Source organism: Anabrus simplex, chromosome 7 (assembly GCF_040414725.1).
Source record: "Anabrus simplex isolate iqAnaSimp1 chromosome 7, ASM4041472v1, whole genome shotgun sequence".
NCBI lineage: Eukaryota > Metazoa > Arthropoda > Insecta > Orthoptera > Tettigoniidae > Anabrus > Anabrus simplex.
In genome coordinates, this window is record NC_090271.1 from 73,941,207 (window position 1) to 73,965,161 (window position 23,955).

Here is a 23,955-nt window from a genome sequence, read left to right on the forward strand (position 1 = left end):
AACCGTAGACATCGTCTAAATACCGTTTCTGCAATCGGTCCAGTGTTTTTATCGTATTATGCAATATTAATACAAAATAACTTAATAGTGAATCATTTGTCTTTTTCAGTTGAGCAGTAGGCTTATCAGACAGTAAACTGATCACTGCTTTAATTTGAATTATCGTCGTTTTGTGCCGCCATCGTCCCTGTTACCTGTGTTGTCTTGCTAAGTGATGTCATTTTCACTGCCATCGAGATCACATCATATCCTGGCCTTTTTTGAAACTTTTATAAATACAGTAAAACTTCGTTAATTCGAAGTCGTTGGGACGCAAAAATTGGACTTCGAATAACGTGATTTCGAATTAACCGCCGACGCGTACTTCGGAAATGCCAACCCTTGTGGCGTCAAAATACTATATTCTAGGACCTGTTACTGTATGCAATTAATCTGGATTCACAGTTTAAAGCTCTCAAATGCCATGGAAAAAACTATTTCCAAAATGTATCCAATAAGGTGCATTTACAGTACTCAAATAATGCACTTGGAACTCACCGCCAAACATAACCTCATGCAATGAAATCAAAAGAAAGAAAACATGATTCAAAGACGAGGAGAAATCTATACTGGCTCCCCTGTGACAGTGCTTTGTTCATTGGATTACTGTACTGAATGCATTTTAGATGCCTTTTGCTTGGATGGAAAGTACTCGATGCATTTGAAACATCGCGGCTTATCGAACTTTCCTATGACGAGGGGAGAAAGTCTTCTCTCGCTTCCATCCACATTACAACAGTACAGTGACTATACTTGCACGGTTTTCCACCATGGCACTTCTAAGACCCATTAATGCATGCAGTTACCTTGATTCTCAGTTTAAACTTTTCAAATGCCATGGAAAACACTATTTCAGAAATTTATCTAACAAGGTGCATTTACATTATTCAAATAATGCACTTGGATAAAACAATGGCAAACATAACCTCACGCAACAAGAAGAAGAAAAACACGATTCCAAGACGAGGAAAAATTATGCTGGCTCCCCTGTGCAAATGCGTTATCTTTTGGATTACTGTACTGTCTGCATTTTTAGACGCCTTCTACTGGCATGGAAAGTGCCCGACGCCATTAAAACATCGTGGCACGTGACTTTTCGAACTTTCCTATGACAGGGGAAGGAAGTCTCTCGCTTCCGTGCCTACTGCATAGCAACACAGTAACTTACGGTACATTTCCCGGCTGCTAATTCTCTCCTTTTAACCATAAGTCTGTTTGGCCTCAGCATTTAAAAAAATAAAACAAACAAACGGTGCTGTTTCATTGGCATTGATAATATTGTTTGGTGCGGACGAATTGATTATGGGCTATAAGCCGCGCTTATTCGCCTACTGTCGGTATTGCCAGTGTTCGCAGATTCTACCTCTCCGCACACTCCCTGCTAGGCCTACGTGATATTGTGGCGTCCTTAAAATCCTGAATACAAAATAATTATGATTCCGCTTGAACATAGCAGACATGAAGCACACTGTAGACATGCCGAAGTAGGTGAAAGTGTGCAAAGTTACCCCTTCACGTTTCGGAAGACGCATTCTTACATGACGCGGAGGAATTTTGAATTTAAATTACTCTGTAAAATACTATTTTTTTTTTCAAAATGAAAAGGCAGTTTCAAATTAAAAGTCTGAATTTTGGTAACGGTACTGACATTGTTTTTCGAATTACGAATTATCCGTATTTCGAATTAAACGATTTAAATAACATGCAAAACCGTACCTCATGTTTCCGGGAACGAGAGCTGCTTCGAATTAGGCGAGATTTTTAATGAACCGATTTCGAGTTATCGAGGTTCTACTGTAGTATCGTTCGGATTATAGAGTCCAAATAATGAGAATCTATTCAAAAATGGCTTCTAGAGAGGGTCTCTATTATATTTTCCCAGTTGGAACCACCCTCTTCTTTTTCTTTCTGTAGGTTTCCCATTCTCTGACTACAGTTTGAAGATCTATAGATCTGTAGGATGCAGGAGGAAGGAAATTAACCCTTTAAGCGAGTATTTATTTTTGACCTGTTGAGTAATTTTATTTTGGTAATTTTTCCCTCAAGTATGAACATTTTTTCACTAGGGAAAAACATGTAACAAAAACAAATGTCAAACACAGACATACTCTTATCATTTCTTCTACTTCATCAGAAAAAATGTTTAAAAATTGTACTACTATATTTATTAACCTTCGTATAGCGCTACATCCAGATGCTAAAAATATATATCGGTTCAAAGTTATCCTCAAAATTTACATTCAAACTAGCATCAACGATAAATAAGAACGTTTTGCGCTATTCCAAACTCTGCCCACTCTGTCTGAATATGGTATCTATAACGTCAATGTCACTTGATCCATGTTCTCCTCATTGCCACCATTCGGACCACTAAAATAATTGTCACTATTGGAATCAGTCTTCTGAATCTAACGACATATGTGCAGTACAGTTTTCAGCTAAATCCTTCAATTTATTTTTGTCTCCAGACCCACTGTTGTCATGCTGATAGTACTGCTTACAAGATGCAAGAGCAGTGTGTTGTAGGCATGACAGGTGAAAGTTGTGAAGGTAATTTCCCCGTCTCCACTTGAATTCCGTGATCAGCAAGACATACAATCAACACTCACTAGATGGCAGAAAGGTTCAAGAAAGATTTTACACTCATAAGCAGTTCGTGCAATTGCACTGCTAATGTTAAGTTGTTTGATGCTTGAAAACGCTTCACGCAACTAGCGGATAGTATGTCATGATGTTAATAATCAGTTAACGGGACTAAGCGGTTAATGTACCTTAGTCTGGAAAATTAGGTTTGAATTTGCTTACTTAGGGAATAGGACAACAACAGACGGTTGATGTAGATGGGAGATAATTAGCCACATAACACAAGCCAAAAACGCTCTTTGTTCGAAGACCAACTTGTTTACATCTTAAAGCCTTAGTTTCAAACTTAGGAAGAGACTGATGGAAACATATGTTGAAAGTGTTGTTATATTGTATAGCTGTGAGGCATGGGTGGTGGGGGCAGTAAAGAGAGGACACTTGAAGCTTTGGAAACTTGGTAGTGCTGAAGAATGCTAAAAATCAACTGGATAGACAGAGCAACTAATGATGTGTACATGATATAGGCTTTTGGGCTTGTGCCGTGTCAAGGAAATAAGAGAACTCTGCTCTGCGTCTTCAGAAGAAAATTTCGACTATTCATGTGGAAGACTTCTCCAAGAATGAAGTTTGAATTTAGACGTTATTAACAGAAGTGGAAGTGGTACGTTCATTCATCACCAGATGGCTCACCATACACGTTACAGCGCTAGCATTCGAAGTGAAAGCTGACGGAACCATCAGAATCAGTCTGAGAGGTAGTCGCTTTCTAGGTGTACACACATTATGAAAGTATGACACTGTGGCACTGACACAAGCCTGGAATGAAACATCTGGTGATAGGAATGTACGAATTTGGAGAATACTGAAACGAAGTAACAATAGTGATGGGACAGGGAAGGGAACTACCTACGCAAATCTTTAGTAGCTGGTCACGAATTACTTAAATGATAGCCAGTGTCCCTGTTGAAATTGTTAGGATTTTTACATATTTCCACAGCTTCCTGTATAATCCTGGACCTGTAGCAGAGGGGGCCAGTCCGGCAATGGAAGCTGCCATTGGTCAATCTCGCGTGACATCAACAGGTGGATAGCCTTGAGACAGCGCATTGCTGTGTAGGTTGCAAGAACGTACCACTTTCGTAATTTACACATTTTAAAAATGTGTAAAATAAACAGACATACATAGCATGCAAAATTATTACGGTACTATATACAATTGAACGATTTCCATGGCCACTATGCATTAACTTAATTTTATTTATCGTAAACCGAACATACCTGTATGCAGGAGAGCGAAGGGTATCCTCATTATTTTACTGGCTGAGATGCGGTCCACATCAGATTCTTCTTCGCGGCATATTTCTTTGCTGCTTGCAACTGCCTTTCCTTATTCAAATGCCTGATGCGAATAAATCTTCTCATCCTCGTATACAAATGAATTACATTTTCATGCACCTGAGGAAACTTTGATTTAATAACTGAAGGCAAAGTTTTAATCACCTCATCACACTTCGAACTGTCATGTCCATGAAAACCAGAACTGTTTGACTGTGTTCACCCAATCTTATGTCGGAGTAAAATGGCCCCCTCGAGAAACAGTAGATATCCAGAAATGAGAACTTGCCCCAGAAATCGGCCACATTTCAGATCGTGATCCCAAGGATTTATCAGTCGCTCGGCATTTAAATGCGAGGTAGCCTGCCGTGCACTGGGCAGTATCGGGAGAAACGTCCTCACTATTAGAATAGTTCTGCCCTAACTCGTGGACTTTACTCAGTAACTCTTTTTCGTCTTCTTTAATGTCTTCAATGTCAGAACTACGTATAATATTCACTGGGCTTTCTTCTGTTACTTCAAATCACAGTTCACTACTTATGAATTTGAAGAATTCCTCATCTGTTTCCTCCTCCCGTGTTTCAACGTCTGCCACAGCTGTACTGTTTCTTTCTTCAGCAACTGAAGTGCTTCCTGATAAGACTATGTCATTTCAGTTTCCTGTTAACATAAGAAGCCGAATCCTATGTTTCACCTCAAGTGCTGTTGGGTTGTTATAAAAGGCACCAAGAACTCGAATTCTCAAAAAATAATTTCCCAGACATTCTTGATTTAGTCGAGATGTTAGGATGTATCTTCCATTCTCTTCTCTGATTGCTTGAAATAGTCCGAGAAGTGATGTGATGGAGATGAGAAATCCCTTTTGAAACGGCAACAAACCTTTTCTACTTCCAAAGCGCATGGCACGGCAATCGTCCATGAACCTTCTTAATGTATTCTCCTGGGTCGGAAGATTGAGACCGAATCTGCTACGGAGAGGTGTACCATGGTCAAAGCGAACTCGAGAATTCAGAACATTGAAAACATTATTCACTAATTAAAAAAAAAAATGCTCTCGCGTTCCTTACCTAGAACATATTTTAATGCTTTAGCTGTACGGTGTGAAAACAAGTGCGCATAATTCTAACATTCTGTCGTGCTCGACCTGTGACAATGATGTGAGCTTCTGATATGTGATACGTAATAGATAAATTGCCGTTCCGGCTATCTAATACGTCCTCAATTTATTATCTTTCTTGTTATCTCAGTTTCATCAGGCAAAACTACACCCTCATCTAAAAAGTGGTTTTGAAGGAGCTTCAGTAAGTGAGGCTCGTCATAAGAAACCCAGATCTTTCTTTCCTTGTCCGTTGGATTTATGAAAAAAATTTGGATGCGTTGACACAGAGTTCGTTCCACACTTTTGAAGTATTTCCTCCCATGTCACACGTTACAGCCACGACATGTAGCCCTAAATCTTCAACTCTCATTATTACATCTTGGAGCAATTTTCTGTACATTGTCACATCAAGATTTACACAACCACAAATCATCACAACTTGAACATTGCTGTGAGGTCCTAAAATCCTGTCTTCCGAGGCATCATAGCAGATACGGCCATCAATGTTCATTTCATCCAAGGACAACACAGTTTTCTTCTCTAACTCGCTAAATGTACAGGCATTAACTTTCAAAATTGACAGAACTTCTTCTGAAACACCCGGATTGCACTTAAAATGCTTATTCCAATTCTGAAGCGTAGCACGACACGGCAAAGGAATGTTGCGCTTTCTTAAATAGGTATAAGCCTTTCAAGAAAGGGCCTTTAAAGCCAGTGCGTTGGCAATATCCTCGGAGCTCCATCTTACTCGTTTGTTGCCTCGTAACAAGCAGCGAGTTTGTCTGGGAGTGAAACACTTAGACAGTACACTTTCCACTTTCTTCCTCATGACATGTTCTTTCAGAGTTCTGGATAATTTTCTCTTGTTTGCATTTTTCTTCTAGGACTTCTGTTTTGGTTTTTAGTCTTTTAATTTCTTCGTCTTTTAGTCTCATATCAGAGAGTTCACAGATGGGCTCTGTATTTGTGACTTGGTCCAGTTTCCTTTTCTTCGAGGATATAGACTCTAAGGTTGCAATTGTTCTCTTTCGCACTTCTCTACTTTGATGTCGTTGAACATGATCACGTACAGCCTAAAAGGAAAAAAGAGCAACTTGTAAGAAATAAGGTAGATAATTGCCACAGTTTCAGATTTCCTGTTCTATCTGTAAGTAACGTATCACTTGTAACCCCGTGGGTCTTAGACTTGGACGCCGATGATGTTCTACTTGTCCTAATCCACCGACTGACCTCATGAGGCTGGTGGGACCCTGTACCAATCCCCCATGCCAGATTAAATTACTTGGCGGGATTGGGGATCGAACCCGGAACCTCGGGGATAGTAGTCAATAATGCTACTACTACACCAACGAGGTCAGCTGTTTTATTTCTAACAAATGAGGGATCATAACTACCTATGAATAAAAGAAAAGTCATTCGAGAAGATAAAGGTTAACAGATGAATACTGTAAATCAAGGTTAATCAGTTTTACAGTACTTATATGAAAAGATCTTTTAGCATCCTTACCTCCTCGATTGCTTCGCTATTCGTGCCACATTCAGCTGTACGTACTTTTCCGTGCCAATTTGGTAAATGCTATGATGGAACTGCATTTGCTTTCATTTCCTTATTTAGCGGTAAACCGAGCAGCTCATTCTTTAAATCACGCTCGTAATCCTCCGGAAGGAAATGAGCTGAGCATATACGTGCATTGTTCACGTTGATTTCATCGGCACGCTTACACCGCGATAACCATTCTCTCTGTGTCACTGCATCTTTAGGGAAACGATGATACATTATACCACTCGTCTTACGGCCATAATTGTTGCAATTTGCAACTGTACAATTACTGTTATTTTTACTCATGGATGACAGTTTCTCTCACAACGCTTCCTTTTTACTAGTTCCTCACGCACACACTCACTAGTTACCTCGTTTTTCACTCACTCCTAAGTCTGCCGGGGCCTCAGTTATCCGCCACATGACGTCACAGCGCGCAAAGCAGTGTGGGTAAATTCTCCACTGAACGGACGGGAGTGGCCTACCTTATAATAGTCTACTTACCTTGGACCTGTAGTGTCTAGTGTGGGTAAGAGCCCGAACATCTTGGAACACGGCATCATAACCTGACGATAGGGCATGCTTAGTTATTGTTGATTTGTCTGGCTGGTTGAGACGAATATTTCGTTCATGTTCCTTGATACGAGTACCAATGGACCAGGATGTTTGGTCAATGTATACCTTGCCGCAAGTACACAGACAGACTATGGGAAGTCCACTTTCGCCTGTAGTGGCTAATTTCTTTATGGAGCATTTTGAGGAGGAGGGTATTGCTTCAGCGTCTGTCAAACCTATGATTTGGTGGAGGTATGTTGAAGATACATTTGTGGTCTGGACAGAATGTCCTGAGGAACTTCATCTATTTCTAAACCACCTAAATCAGCAACATCCTTCAATTAAATTCATTATGGAGATAGAGTTGGATGGATGCCTTCCTTTCTTGGATGTTCTAGTAAGAAAGAAACTGGATGGCTCCTTAGGACATACCGTCTTATCATAAGCCTACCCACACAAATCACCACTTTCATGCAGATTCTCACCACCATCCAGCACAAAAACAAGCCATTCTCACAACACTCACCAAGAGGGCGGTAAGAATATGTGATTATATGTTACATATATAAAAAAAAACTGGAAGAGTTTTTTTGATAATAACAACTACAGTATACTTTATTTATTTATTTATTTATTTATTTATTTATTTATCATGCCTTTGTAGGTGGCGAAGTTAGGGCTCTTGGCCCTCTCTTACACTTAACCACTGTACACATCATTGAGAGCAGAGTTTGAGTACATATTATATAATAAATGATAACCTGCACAAAAATACCTTACACTTTTCTAACTCACATTCATACAATCATTCATTCTTTCCAGTCATACAAGTTAGTCAGCTGCATTCAGCAGGTAGTCTCCCCAAGCCGTCTTAAATTTAAGTAATGAAGTGGAATTTCTGACACTGACAGGCAGGGAATTCCAAAGTCTAGAACCCGCCACAACAAAGGAGTTGTTGTACATGGAGGAGCGGTGAACAGGAATAGAAAGGGAGGAACCAGAGCGGGTATTACTGCTGTGAAAGGAGGACAAATACTTAAGCTGGGATGAAATGTATAGTGGTCTGTCTTCAGAGAGCAGTCTGTATACCTGTATCAGTATGTGATACATCCGTCGTTTGTCAGGTTTCAGCCATGAAATAGTATGATAGTATGGGGTGACATGTGTATCATAACTCAGACTGTATATAAATCTAAGGCAACAATTAAGCGCTCGCTGAAGTTTCGAAGTCTGCTCTTTTGTTGCGTCTACCAGAATGACGTCACAGTAGTCGAGGACGGGAAGCACTAGCGTTTGTATGAATTTGACTCTCACAATACAAGGTAAAATATCGCTGTTTCTTTTAACCGAATGAAGTATCGAAAATATTTTTTTACACACATTCTTAATATATTCAGACCAATTTAAAGTTTCGTTCATTGTCACTCCTAAATTTCTCACAGTTTGGCTGAATGGGATAACTGTACCATTCAGTATAACTGAAGGAATAGTTTCGTATCTTAGTGTGGCCAACAATTTTTGAGAGCCAATAATGATTGCTTGCATCTTGGAGGGATTAAGAAGGAGGGAATTTTTCAAGGAGTAAGCGTTAAGTCGCTGAAGGTCAGCATTGATGCCTGCTATGGCATGCGGCAAATCAGAGGTCTTACAGTGACAGTAAATTTGTAAGTCGTCCGCATAAAGATGGTAGCTACAATGCTTTAAATTAGAGGAAATGTTGTTTATATACAAAATAAAGAGCAATGGGCCTAAAACACTACCCTGCGGCGTGCCTTCCTTCCTGGTTCACCAGCGAGAGGTTTGATCAAGGGTTATAATTCGTTGCGCGCGATTTTTGAGGTACGATGAAAAGAAATTAATAGTTCGTTGATCGAAGTAGTAAGATTGCATCTTGTTTAATAGAGTCTGGATGTTTATAGTGTCAAATGCGCTACTGAAATCGAGGAGAGTAAGTATTGTCACTAGTCTTTGGTCCATTGCGTGCCGTATGTCATCAGTCACTTTGAGCAGGGCAGTTGCTATGCTGTGTCTCTTCTTGAAGCCAGATTGCAATGGGTCTAGGAGAGAATGGTTATTTAAGTATTCCAACACCTGCTCGTGAACCAGACGCTCGAGTGCTTTGGAAATCGCTGGTAAGATAGAAATTAGTCTGTAGTCGGATGGTAGGGAGGGATCAGGTTTCTTAGGCACAGGGATAACATTAGCTAGTTTCCATAGTGAAGGAAAGGTTCCGTTTTTAAGGCAGTAGTTGAAAATGTGGGTAATAATTGGTAAAACAGCACCAATAATGTTGTGTAAGAAAGTTATAGGGATATCATCCACTCCTCTGGCTTTTGATTTGATAGAATATAATACTTTTTTAACTTTATTAGCAGTAACAGGGTGGAATGTGAAATTTTTTTTGTCAGGTAAAGGGTTCATAACGGAGTTGGGTACTGAGTTTGGGGAATTTAGTACATTAGGTGGTGTTCTTTCTTCAGTAAAAAAACTCATTTAACTTATCGAGTGGTATGTCTGGCACATGGGGTTGTTGTCAAGGTTTCCCTATGCCTAAGGAACGAAGCGTGTTCCAAGCACTGCCAGAATTCATGTTTGCAGTCATGTTTTGCAAATATGTAAATTTACGGTTTCTAACGAACTGTTTAACTCTATTTCTAAGGACCCGATAATTTTCGAAGTCACTTTGGTCACGAGTTCGTTTAAAGCGTCGGTAAAGTGCACCGCGGTGGGCCATCATGTTTTTTATTTCACTATTTAGCCAGGGACAAGATGGGCGTGTAACTTTTATCTGTCGCTTAGGGGAGTGTTTATCGTACAGAGTGATTACAAGGGAGTTGAACTTGTCTACTTTTGCGTCTATATCGTCCAATAGGAGTATGTCATTCCAGGGTAGATTGTAAGCGTCATGTCTTAACTCGTCCATATCCATGTCTTTTGTGTTTCTGGAAATAACATACTTAGGTTTATATTTTGGCATTCGGAGGGAGTAGGATAGGTAGATAAGGTCATGAGTGGAGATGGCTGGGACTGGAATCTGGCCGTGAGTTATGACTTTGTTTGGGTTATTTGTTACAATGTGGTCAATAAGCGTGTGTGTTTTGTAGTTTTCTGTGTAAGTATGATTAGTATGCTCTAAACGGAGGATGGTCATATCACAGGAAGAAAACATGTCAATAAATTGTTTAGTTTCGTGCGTTTTAGTAAGCAGGTTAATGTTGAAGTCACCTACGGCAATACTATGCTCGTAGCTAGGCAGTAGGTCAAGTAAGCGAAATTCGAATTCAGTCATATTTGTTATTTTGGGCGGCTTGTATACAACAACTATAAGGAGTTTCTGTTGGTTAATAATGACTTCAACAAACATGAATTCTGGCCCTAGCTGTGCATTGTTAGATGATACACATATCACCCGGCTTTTTAAATCATTTCTGCAGTACAAGGCCACCCCACCTCCTCTTCTGCCATCGGATCTATCATGACGTAAGAGGGAATACCGGTCAAGTTGTACCATACCAGAGGCTATGCTCGGTGTAAGCCAGCTTTCGCTAATAGCAAAAATATGGATATTATTTTCCCTCATTATGGCTTGAATTTCGTCGAAGTGCGCTACCAATGAGAGTGTGTTGACATGGCAACACTGTAAACAGTGGGTGGAGGGAGATAATGCCTGTTTGAGGAGCAAGCCGGTGGTGAGAGGTGACGGGGTGAGAGGGGGAATGTTGCCAAGGTCAGTGTCAGGTACAGAGCTCTGGATCGGCTGAATAACGGAATGTTAACGAAATAGTAGAACAGAAATAGCATGCAACTTACCTCGACATCCTGATAAATGCTTACACTGACTACCACTAACACACACACAGACACACACATAATACACTTACAAAAACACTTATGAATAACAAGCAGATGCACTATCGAGCTGTGCTGTTCCATTTTAATTGTCACAGTTATCTCGCAGATTTTTTATGTTATCCAGTTCCGCGACAGTGGTGATGGATCTTTTCGTCCCATTAGGCAGGTGAATTACGATGCGTCCGTCTTGGGTCCATACACGGGATGGCCCGAAGTGATCCCTAGCCAGGTTTAATATACACTTTCGGGTTTTGGTGAGGGACTCTGTGATGAGTACCTTTGTGCCCTTCAGGAGCCGCTTCGCCTTCCACACTCGGTCACGTTCGTGGTAACGGGTAAATTTAACTATTATTGGGCGCCTGCCTGTAGATACCACGTCAGCTGCTGAGCGCTGAGGCTGCCCAATCCTGTGGCACTGGTCAAAGCTCTCCGTCGTGAAGTCCACGTTCAACTTCGTTCGGAAGGTTTCCCTCACTTTTCCGTAAATGTCCTCCTGTGGTTCCTCGGAGACTCCATGGATTAGGAGGCAGTTTCTACGGCTGTACTGCTCTCCTTCATCAATGAGTGCTTCTTGATGGTCGAGCTGCCGTGCTAACTTGCACAGCTCTTCTTTAAGCACGGCAAGTTCGGAGGAGATGGCGCCTCGGAAGTCTCGAAAATCCTGACTCAGCGAGTCTAGGGACTCTTCCCTGGGGTTGGCAGAGCTGGTTAACAACTGAAGGCGCGTCTCAAAGTCCTTCATCGTTGCTTCAAAAGCATTAATCCGCTTATTAACTTTCTCGACGGACATATCTGTTGTTATTTATGTCCAACTCGAACCACACTTTACAAGATCGCTTAGTACACACTTGCAGGACAAATATGCTACCAGTTATGCGGCTTCTGCGAGATTCAGACAGAGCACTCCTACACGTACGTTACAGTAGACGCCATGATGACACTTGTGAATAAAGACCCATTAGCAAAAGTACAACGCAACCTAAAGACTTTAATTAAAAGAAATACATTTCTTTTTACCAAACAAGATCAACAAAAACTTATATGAATCCTAAGATCCCAGTAGCTAGGGCATTGCCCAAAGTTCATAAAAAAGATCTTCCGATACACCCGATAATCAGTTGCTGAAATAGTCCCACGTATAAGGTCTCCAAATATATCCATAAGTTTTTGAAAAAGCATTACACATTTAATAATAAGCAACCCCTAAGAAACTCAATTGATTTGTGTGACATTTTGAATAAATTTAGTTTGTGTCCAAATCAGGTGATGTGCTTGTTTGATGTAGTAAATATGTACCCGAATATTCTGACAGAAAAAAAACTGTTGATATAATTTGACAATATTTGTAGACACAGTGGCCTTAGTAAATTAGAAGAATTATGATATTAAAATTCGTATTAGACAATAATTATTTCTCCTTTAATAATATAATTTATAAACAGAATGGATTAGCAATGGGTGATCCAATTTCGGGCATCATGCTGACATGTTCATGGATTCAATCGAGCACAATGAAATAAAAGCAAAAATTAAAGGAATTGATTTATGGTTAAGATACGTGGATGATACATTTGTAATTATAAACAATGAAGTCACCAATAGCAAAGAAGTTTTGTGTAAGTTAAATGAAATCGAACCTAATTTGAAATTTACTAAGGAGGACGAGATCAATAGTTCATTGAATTTTCTAGATACAATGGCCACACGTAGAGATAACTCCTTTGATTTCCAAATCTTTAGAAAGCCAATACAATCCTCTACAACTATAAACAATTCTTCATTTCACCCTAATTCACAAAAGCAAGCAACTTTCCATGGTCTAGTATACAGAGGTTTTAGAATTCCTCTGTCCCCCAGGAAGTTAAAGGCAGAATTAAATTATATTAAGAACCTTGCTAGATTTAATGGCTTTGAAGTAGAAATGGTCAATCGACTGATCAACAAAATTAAGAATAGGATGTCCACGAATCTGATACCAGACAAAACCAAAAAGACGGAGTATGCTAAATTCTCTTATAACAACCCAGCTATTCACCTGATCACTACCGTATTCAAGAAACATAATTTTAGCATAGCATTTAGAACCACTAACACAAACCAGTCCATATTCTTTAACCATAATAAAGTTAATTATGACAAAATTCGTTATTTGAGATTGGGAGTATGTAGACTAAAATGTTCACAGTGTAATTATTCATATGTTGGATAGACTGGAAGGAGCTTTATGACAAGATATATGGAACATGTTAACGCGGAAAAGCATAGGAAGTATTCAGCGATGAGCTTGCATATGATAGAGACTGGTCACAAATTTGAATCTATAGAAAAGGATCTAGCAATAATTAGGAATATAGAAAAAGGAAGAATGTTAAACGAGTTAGAAAATCTATATATCTATTTAGATCATACATTTAATAACGATCAGAATCTTATTGATGTCACGGGCATTAAAAGTATATTATATGAATTAACACCTAGATTATTAAACACGGTTAGTTCAGATAAATTTAGGATTCGTAATATATATAATTCTTTACGCTCTAAGGCTCCTTCCATTTCTCCGAGTAGAAGGCCCGCTTCCATCAAACTTGATAACTCCGCCCCTAAGTCAGCCTCGACACAGATTGCTCCACCCAACCCCTCCTCCCTTCCACACTCCTCAACTCCCCCCCCCCGCGTTCACTACCACCTCTGCAGCACAGATACAATATGAGAAACAGAGCCAACAGAAGAGTGTTTACTGATACAACGGAAGGTAGTGGGTAACTGTTTATAACAAACACGTAAGTCCTCACTCTAATTTAGTCAAATAGAATAATTATCTGTCTTTTTGTTTACAACTTTTTAAAGACTTTCTTTCCTTCTCCTTACAGAGAACGATTATTCCAGTAGACTATTGAAAGCTCTTGACAAGGGTGCTCTACGAAATTATGCCTGCATGACGTTCCACATTTCTCATGATCGTATACCGAGGCTTCAGTTTCCTCATTATTTACAACTACCCTTCGGGTGTTTTACTACCTTCACATTGACAAAAGCAGCGACCTTGACCACATCTTTTGCAAGACAATTTTTCTGTGTTTGTGATATCGCTTTATTGTGTTAGAGAAAAAATGTATGTACTATCGCATTAGGAGAGATAACAGACAAATTTAATTGAACCATTTTATTAGAACTTCAAAATTTATATAAGGAGAAGTTTTAGTCTCGAATGAAGTGGTTTTAGAATGACCATAGACAGTGCTCCATTGATATTTTATCATGATTTTATCGAATGTATTCCCTTTTCACATTATGTGAAGAAAAAAAGGGGGGGGGGGACATTCGTGAACAAACGCAAGTAAAGAAAAAACAATAGTACACTAGGAAAGAAAAAGGGGAAATGAATTTATTTGTTTTCCATCCCTGCGGTAAGCCAAAGGGTTAAGCAGAGAACTTTTTCAAGAGAGAAAAATGAGCCTTACGAATATCATTAGGATTGTCCAAGGATTGCAGCAAAGCTGTAACAGGAGACGGAAAGGAAAGAATGCGAAAGGGCCCAAGCCAACGGGGAGAAAGCTTAGCAGATAAGTGTTGAGAGGAGTAACTAATGGGATGGTTTTTGAAGAGAACCAAATCCAAAGGTTTGAAGGTGGGAGAGCGAACCCGAGAATTGTAAGTTTTCTTATGGAGGTCTCTGGCTTGAAACAACTTTTTGAGAGCATCTTGCAAGTGATCAGCGGTGAGAAGATGAGGTGGTGTGTTTAACAAAGAAGATAAATCCCATGTCAAAGAGAGAGGGGTGTGTAATTCACGGCCTAAGAATAGTTTAGCCGGAGTGTAAGAGGTTGAATTATTAATAGTAGCGTTAGATGCCAAGGCAAAATAAGGCAATTCAGTATCCCAAGTCTGGTGATCATCCGAATGAAAAATAGATAGAAGGGATTTTAGATTACGATGATAACGCTCAACAACGTTAGCTTGAGGGTGGTAGGGGGAAATATTGATTTTCTTAATACCATTAGAAAAACAAAAATTATAGAAGAGTTTAGAAGTGAAAACAGTAGCATTATCAGACACTAACATTTTAGGAATACCAGTGATGGGGAAAATTTGGGTAGATAATAAGTTAATGATTATCTGGGAAGAAATAGTACGTAAAGGACGAAGAATAAGAAATTTGGAAAAACCATCGAGCAAGGTGAAAATATAAGAGTTAGATTTCGAAGATTTTACAAGAGGTCCCACGATATCAACATAGAATTTCTCAGCAGGGTAAGTAGGGGGGGAGGCAGCATAATTACCATAGGGCTGATGATTGGGGGGCTTATGTTTCTGGCACAAGTTACATAAGCGGACCCATGAATATACCTCTTTCCTCATCTGAGGCCAAAAGAACTGAGAAGCAAGACGAGCATAAGTTTTAGACATGCCAAAGTGACCCCCAACAGGGGAACCATGGAAATACTGAAAAACCATTGATCGTAGACTGGAAGGGAGAACGAGACGAGGAGTGGCGCGCGGAGTAGGTTTGAAAATTAGAAGCTGATTTTGGAGTGGAAAGGGGCCAGAATAATCGGGAGAAGAAAGATCTTGTCAAAGTTGTTGACAAAAAGGATCAAGTTTTTGATGATCAAGACATGATTGAAAGGAAAGGGGAAAATTGGTAAGGGAAGAAATAGAAGTAACAGAGTTAATAGGAAGTTGATTAAGCTCAGAAAGATGAGATGAAGTATCATCAAAAAGCCGAGATAGCGCGTCAGCAACAGAATTATGATATCCGGAAACAAACTTAAGAGAAAATTTGAAACGGGATAAGCGAAGCAACCATCTACCGGTACGTCCAATTTTGGGGGCATTATGTAATAACCAAGAAAGAGCTTGGTTATCAGTACTGACTAAAAATTCGCGATGGTCTAAGTACTCCGCAAAATGCTCAATGGAAAGAATGAGAGCTAAAGCCTCTCTTTCATACACAGAATATTTACGTTCAACGGGGGTAAGAAGACGACTGAAATAGGCAACAGGTAAGGTTTGATCATTCTTCGTCTGCTGGAGAACAGCACCTATGGCAACATCGGAGGCGTCAGTGGAAAGTTCAAATTGTAAATCAAAATCAGGAATTTGCAAAAGAGGGGCCTGAGAAAGCTTAGATTTTAACGTATCAAAGGCGGTTTGTTGAAGAGAAGTCCAATGAAATTTGATACCTTTACGTTTAAGCAGATTGAGGGGTTCGGAAAGTAGAGAAAAATTGGGAATATATTTAGCATAAAATCCAATCATACCAAGAAAAGAACGCAATTGTTTGAGATTAGAGGGAGGAGGTATTTTGTGAATGGCAGAAACTCGTTCAGGGTCGACAGCCACACCCTGTGAACTTAAGATGTGACCCAAAAATTTAATAGATGTCTGGGCGATAAGCACCTTAGAAGGGTTGACAGTTAAGCCGACTGAACGGAGGCGAGTCAATACTTCACGGACATGGAGTAAATGGGTTTCAAAATCGGAAGAATAAATAAGAATATCATCAATAAAGGGAAATAAATATTTATATTTTATATCAGCAAACAAGGAATCCACAAACCGCTGCATAATTTGTGAGCCAAGATTCAAACCGAAGGGGACTTTTTGAATTGATATAGTCCATTCGGGGTAATGAAAGCCGTATAGCGAGAACTAATGTCATCTAAAGGAATTTGATTATAAGCAGAATTTAAATCAAAGATGGTAAAAAACTGAGCATTTGAAAAATGTTGAAAAGCAGATTGCAATTTTGGCATGGGATATGCATCATACAGGATGCGAGAATTTAATTTTCTATAGTCCACTATAAAACGAGAGGATCCATCGGGTTTATCCACGATGAAAGCGGGAGAGGCATAATTAGAAGATGAAGGAATAATAGTCTCAGTTTGAAGCATTTGATCAACTAAGGCATTAAAAATTTTCATGCGAGGGGGACTAAAAAAATAAGGAGAAGAACGAACCGGGGTTGGATTGGTAAGATCAATGTGAGCAGAAAAATTTTTGACGGTGCCCAGGGTGGGGGTAATGACATCGGAAAACTCTTCAAGTAAGGACTGAACGCGGTCAGAATGAACAGAATTTATAGGTAAACAGGTAGAGGGATGAGAAAGGGGGAAGTCAGAACTATGAACCAATGGAATAGACTTAGAAGAAAAATGAAAGGAGACCGTAGAGTTGACCGAATCCAATATAAGTCCAGTATGGGAAAAAAAATCAAAACCTAAAATAATAGGTGATGATAAGGTTTCAACAACCAAAAAGGAAAAAGGCCAAGAAAAATCTTGCATCTTAATATTTAAAGAAACAGCACCAACGATCTCTAAAGGTTGATTGCAGGCAGAGAGACAACGAACAGTAGAGGGAGAATAAGAGAGCTGAGGACATAGAGATTGCAGAGATTGAAAAAATGGTAAACTAATAAGAGAAACAGCCACAGCAGAATCTAACAAAGCAAGAGAGGGTAGGGTAGGTTATTTATGGTGACGAGAACATGAGAGGTCGGAGGTAGGAAAGAGGTAGGGCAAGGCGAAAAATAAGAAGAAGTTAATGGAATGGGGGAAATCGCAGAGGTAGGGCGAGGCGTCTGAAGAGTGTGGGAAGGCAGATTTTCCCCATGAATACGCCGACTGCCTAGCGGCGAGGGGGAAAGGCGTTTCCCACAGACAGAGTGGTGCAAAACTTAGAAATATGACCCGGTCCTTTACAGCGAAAACAGACAACGGGGGAAACGAACATTAGAAGGACGCAGTGCAGAAGATGATGTGGAGGAAAGGGAAGACGGAACAGGTGGTGGTGGCACGGAAGAATAATAAGAAGTATCGCTTAACGCAGACAAAGCATGAGATTGAGCCAGATTATATAATTGAAGCATAGAGGTTGGAGGGTTCATTGCATTAAAAAGTTGTCGAAAAGAGGGAGAAGCATAAAACTGAACAATCGAAATTAATTCAGCAACATTGTGGGCAATATTTAGTACATCACTATAAGTAGTGATAGAATCTAAATAGTCATGTGCGGATTCAGTCGGAAGTTGGTGACGACGAATGAACTCGGTACTGAGTTTAAAACGTATCTCATAAGGCAAAAAATAATTATGAATAGCATTACATAACTCATACCAGGTGGAAAAATGAGACATGTTATCCAACCAAAATTTAGAAAAAAAACCCGTAGTCTTAGCGGATAACAACCCAAGCATTTGAGGAAAAGATGCTAAATTGAGATTGAGAAATTTACGAACAGAGAAAAGCCACATAGTAAGGTTACGGGGATCAGTGGTGAGTAACTGCGGAACCTGAAGTAAAGATTGTTTCACAATATGAACATTCAAAGAACTGTCAACAGCATTAAGTTGGGGTATGGATGGAGAAGACTGGGGGCCTAGATCCGGAGCCATGTTATGATGGTGAGAAAATGGGAAAGATTTGCGATCAGAAAACTGGTTATGGGATGTAGGAGTAGAAGGATAAGAGAAGGAACTCGGAGGAGTAGAAGTAGAAAAAGAAATTAAGTCACTCACGGGAGGGTTAGGCAAAGAAAGATTATGATAAGTAGGAGGTGGAGAAGAATTTTCTTCACCCAAGGGGAAATTATCAGAAAAGCATGCCATAATAGAAAAATTACCAAAGGAAGTGTAATAATGAGAGAAAAAGGTCTGCTACCATTTGTAACGTTAGGTTTTATAGACTTGGGTAAGGGTGTCGCATTTTGGGTAAGTATGTACACTCAGAATAATCTCGCAATGCACCAGAGTGGAAATGGTGAGTAAAAATACCAACAAAACAAACACGATCATAGAAGAATATAACTAAGTCATGAACTTGGACACTAGTCCGACTAACGCAGTAACATAAACACCAATCTATGCAAGTGATGGCATGCCACAAAAAGGATTTTACAACACTCCAGAAAAATCCATACATCCACAAGTACTCAGATTTCAATTTTCAAAGTGAAGGATTTCAGCAGAGCGCATAGGGAAGCATTTTACTGTGTCCATTTTTTCAGAGGAACCCGAGGTAAGTACAGATAATTAAAGGACGTGGAAATGCGCGTAATAAAAATCAGGGAAAAAGAAGGAACAGTTTTTTCATAACAATAATATATTAGCACAAACACCAAGAAGGATTTTTACAAGCCAAAGAAAGTGAAACAGATAAATAAAGAATCCAACAATATTTTAAAGATTAAATACTTCTGATTTCCAAAAAAGATATGGGACGACTATTTAACAACACTAATTTGAATTTAAAGAAAACAGACTCGAGGCAAGATGAATTTTACAATAGTTTACATTGGGAGTATCCTACAAAACGGTAAACAGATATTACCCATTAATACGAAAATTTAAGAAAGTTTTGAAAGGCATTAGGCCACTGTACAATACCAAAGGTAGAAGAAAAGATAAACCCGGGACAGGAACGTGGGGAAAAAGGGAAGGACGTGAAAGAGAACAGTACCTAAGGCTGGCGACAGGGATTAGGAAAAATAGAACCTACAAACATTGATGGAATTCAAATTTTCAAACAGAAGCTAGGCGTTAATAAAATTACAATCAGTCCTATTCTTGCGTTTGTTCACCAAGTCTATTGGAATCCAGTGGTTCATATCACAGTAATCACTTGACGTAATTGAAAGTCAAATTTTGAAAAGAGATCGTAATGTAGTTGCAAGAAAAACACCACTGTCAACAGCTCAGACTAGCAATATTATTACCGTGAACAGTCATTTGTAGCCAGTACGGCATGATGAAATCAGGAAGTGCAGCATTAAAAAGAAAGTGAAGTATGGCAAGAGAAAATAAATTTAAAGTTCGCTCACCCGTCCAGCAGTCTTTGAGCTTCAATCATGAACATTAAACACCATTTAAAAAGAAACATTGCACACGGACCAGCCGCTAGCGTAAGTAAAATAAAGTCCTCCCTCCACACAAGTCGTCGTCTTCATTCAACTCGCCGATCAAGCCCAGAGCAGGCCTTATTTATACTCCAATGGAAACGTCCAGAAAAGACGAGAGCAGACGGTACACATTGCACAGCAAGGTGGTAGGGGAAGAAAGGAGGGAGGGTAAGCAGCACGGACAGTACAAACTGGACGGGCGAAGAGAGCACACACACACAGGTTAGTAGCGGCATGTCAAGCGTAGCAAACGTAGAATCAGGTAGAATAGTTGAAAAATTTGGAGCACGTTATACATTTTACTCTATAGCTTATAATATTAGAAAGAATCCATATCCATTAATGTTTCAGATTGATATAGGCTGATGATGCCCGTAAAAAAAGGGTGAAACATGTACCTATGACTTTTATGTATTATGTATAAATTTTAACCACATGAAATAGTGGATTATATTGTATTGTATTGTATTGAACGGGTGCATCTATAAATATTATAATAATATTTGTGATATATTGATAAGGTCCTCCACAAACACAATATAAAAACCGTGTTTGACACAGTCACTAAAATGGCTCACAGTCTAGGTGAAACCAAGGACAAATTGTCCCTACTTTTACATCCTGGGGTATACAAAATTCCTTGTACCTGCGGCGAGGTATACGTTGGCCACAGATGCCGGTCCATAGGTACTCGTATGAAGGAACATGAACAAAATATTCGTCTCAACCAGCCAGACAAATCAGTAATAACTGAGCACGCCCTATCGTTGGGTCATGATGTCGTGTTCCAAGATGCTCGAGCTTTTATCCATACTAGACACTACAGGTCCAAGTTTATATGGGAAGCTGTGGAAATACGTAGAAATCCTAACAGTTTCAACAGGGACAGTGCCTATCAATTAATACAGGGTTGCCAGCCATTAAGAATTTACGTAGGGAGTTCCCTTCCCTGTCCCTTCACTATTCTAGTATCATTTCGGTGTTTTCCAAATCGTTACATTCCTCATCACCAGATGTTTCATTCCAGGATTGTGTCAGTTTCATACTTTTATGTGTGTGTACACCTGTTATGTTACGTGACTCCCTCTCAGACTGATTCTGATAGTTCCGTCAGCTTCCACTTCAAATGCTAGTGCTGTACCGTGTATGATTGAGCCATCTGGTGACAAATGAATGGCCACTTCCACTTCTGTTACCGGGCGAGTTGGCCGTGCGCGTAGAGGTGCGCGGCTGTGAGCTTGCATCTGGGAGATCGTGGGTTCGAGCCCCACTGTCGGCAGCCCTGAAGATGGTTTTCCGTGGTTTCCCATTTTCACACCAGGCTGTACCTTAATTAAGGCCACGGCCGCTTCCTTCCAACTCCTAGGCCTTTCCCATCCCATCGTCGCCATAAGACCTATCTGTGTCGGTGCGACGTAAAGCCCCTAGCAAAAAAACAAAAAAACAAAAGTGGAAGACTGCTGAAAGTCAACCTGTGGGCAGTGAACCGAAGAAGTAGTAAGCTAGAAAAAGACTGCTGCAGGACCATTTTTGGAAACTGTAGTAGGAGTTTTATATTGATTCTTCTTCTTCTTCTTCTTCTTCTTCTTCTTCTTCTTCGCCTTCTTCATCTTCTTCTTCTTCTTCTTCTTCTTCTTCTTCTTCTTCTTCTTCTTCTTCTTCTTCTGACAGTATTTATGTGCCATCTGTGTGTCTGAGATTGGCAGTCATCTCTGCAATGTTTTCCTTGGAGGCTGCTGTTTGAAACAGAAATGCAGAGTCAAGTTCAATCCATTCCCACAAATTGTTGAGCTAGGAGATCTTCCTTGTCCCTTGTCTGTGCCATCCTTCGATCTTGCCTTCTGTGATTAGCTGCTAGAAGCGGTACTTGTTCTGAGTCATGGCCACATTATTGGAGTTTATTTTGTATGATTTTGTAGAGTACTTCCATCTCCTTGCCCATCCAATTCAGCACCTCAGTGTTGTTCACCCTGTCTTGTATTGATTGGCTCTGTTTAATTGTATTTTGTTATTATTATGTGTACATTTCATTTATGCTGATTAATGTGAATGTGATATATTTAGATATCTGTAATTGTTTTCAGCATTATTAACATACTCATCTCTCCAGATTCTTCACCAGCTAGAGGATAAAAGTACAGCCTTGAAACTGTACATCTCGTTTCTTAAAGATGTTCAGCTTTGGGAGAAGGTAAGAAATTAGTTTTAATAATTTTGTGTACTCTGTTTATCTGCATAATTGACACACACTTTTCTCTGTTTTTGTAACAAAATTGTAGAGTACAGGTAAACCCCATTATACATGGATTCGTTATCCGTGATTTTGGTTTTAAGTCTAGTGCTGCCATCTATTAACTACGTGGAAGCTGTAATGTCTTGAGGCAGGTACAGACCTGCTTGCCAAACTCTGTAACGTACACTACGTCGCGCGGGAAGGTTAAACGGGGCAAGCGCATCTCTACTAGCGTCTTCTGCTGTGTTTGTCGAGACGTGAATCGTCATTTCCGGTCAGAGAGCTGTGAAGTTACACCTGACAGGTTTCGTGTTTAAAACGCCGGGCAAAAGGAAAGAAATTGAACCTGTCGAAGGAAAGAAGCATGTACCACGGTCGTATTCGTTAGAAACAATGTTAGAAGTTTTGGATCGCTACCGGTGTGAGAAAAGTGAGCGTATTGATGACATTCACCATGCTTTGGGACTTAGTGAATCCACTGTGAGAACTATTCCTGACAATGCGGAATCAATTCGAAAAACTGCTCAATCTTCTACTAACTTACGTGTGACTAGAGTGACCAAATCTCGCTCGGAAGCGATTGAAAGAATGGATTGGATTGAGCATCACAACCAACAACACATGCATCTCTCCGGAGCTGCTATTCAAGCTAAAGCCAAGAGCTTGTATGCAGAGTTTAGTTTATTATTGTGTGCTTCAGTGTTAAATTTTTAAGTGTATAAAGTTTGCATTAAAATCTGTTTCAGAAACAAGATAATGATTATATTTTGTAAAAGTACTAAGATCTCTGCTATTTTAAACTTAATATGTAAGTGAACGGAAACCTAACCCTGTACTTTATATATAAAATGAATCTCGATTTACGTGAATTCTCTATGCGCGATAATTCCGCGGGACGTAATTATCGCATGTAACGAGGTCTAGGTGTATGTCTTTTATTGAAAGTGTAGTTTATAACAAAGAAATTAGACATATTAAAACAGGCACCATCTTGAATGTGAAATAATCTATAACATCAGTAGTACCAATTGGTCCGTTGTTGGACGTTGTAAATTTTCTAGGTACAGTAGAAGTCCGCTATAGCGAATACGGCATATAACGAGAACCCCGTTTTAATGCCAATTTTTTGCTGTCTGTTCAAAATTCCTATATTAAACTGTGTATTATCCTTCGGTTACCGCAAGAGCCCTATCACTGATGCATCCATTATTACGAATGCTTATGCACGCGCGATTTTTCCCGTTACCAATATTTATGCACCCCAGCGATTACGTTGCATGCGATAAATTACCTTCGGTATAGTTTCCTCGCTATTTCCACTAGCGAATTTTCTCCTCGTCGATATTCAAAGGCGATGTCGGCGTCGATTAGTAATACCCGACAAAATTTGAAATGAAAGAGGACACTTTTCGTAATAAATGCGTAAATGTGTCAGATAACTGTTGTTAACTCATTAAAAATAAAGGCTGACTATACGATCGCTTAATTTAAATGCTAAATGCTGCAATTAAGTAAGAATGGGATAACCTCGAGATACGGCAGAGTGCATAAGTGATTTCAGAGGTTTGTTTATATTTTTCTCGCATCTGGTTAAATTACGGAAAGGCTATTATCATGTAAATATATAGCAAGAAGGTTATAATTTCTCTACTGGTGCTGGAAGCGTGTTTACATCATATGTATAGTGCGGTTAAGTTAGGATAGGTGACGTTGTTTGAATAAGAAAACTGAGATGTTTGCCACAAAATGTGATCAGTCATCTTCGGTACGGTATAGTTTTCTCATTATGTGCACTTGCGTACTTTCTCATCGAAA

The 23,955-nt window shown here is 39.6% G+C and overlaps 1 protein-coding gene across 1 annotated transcript in view; it reads left to right on the forward strand.

Moving 5' to 3' along the window:
- The window catches only part of Nup133 (nuclear pore complex protein Nup133), a 314,729-nt gene that overhangs the window by 140,825 nt on the left and 149,949 nt on the right, over positions 1-23,955 (forward strand). The window contains exon 11 of the mRNA XM_067151176.2: positions 21,992-22,098. Within this exon, the coding sequence (XP_067007277.2) occupies positions 21,992-22,098 (107 nt within the window). The remainder of the gene's footprint in view (positions 1-21,991; positions 22,099-23,955) is intronic.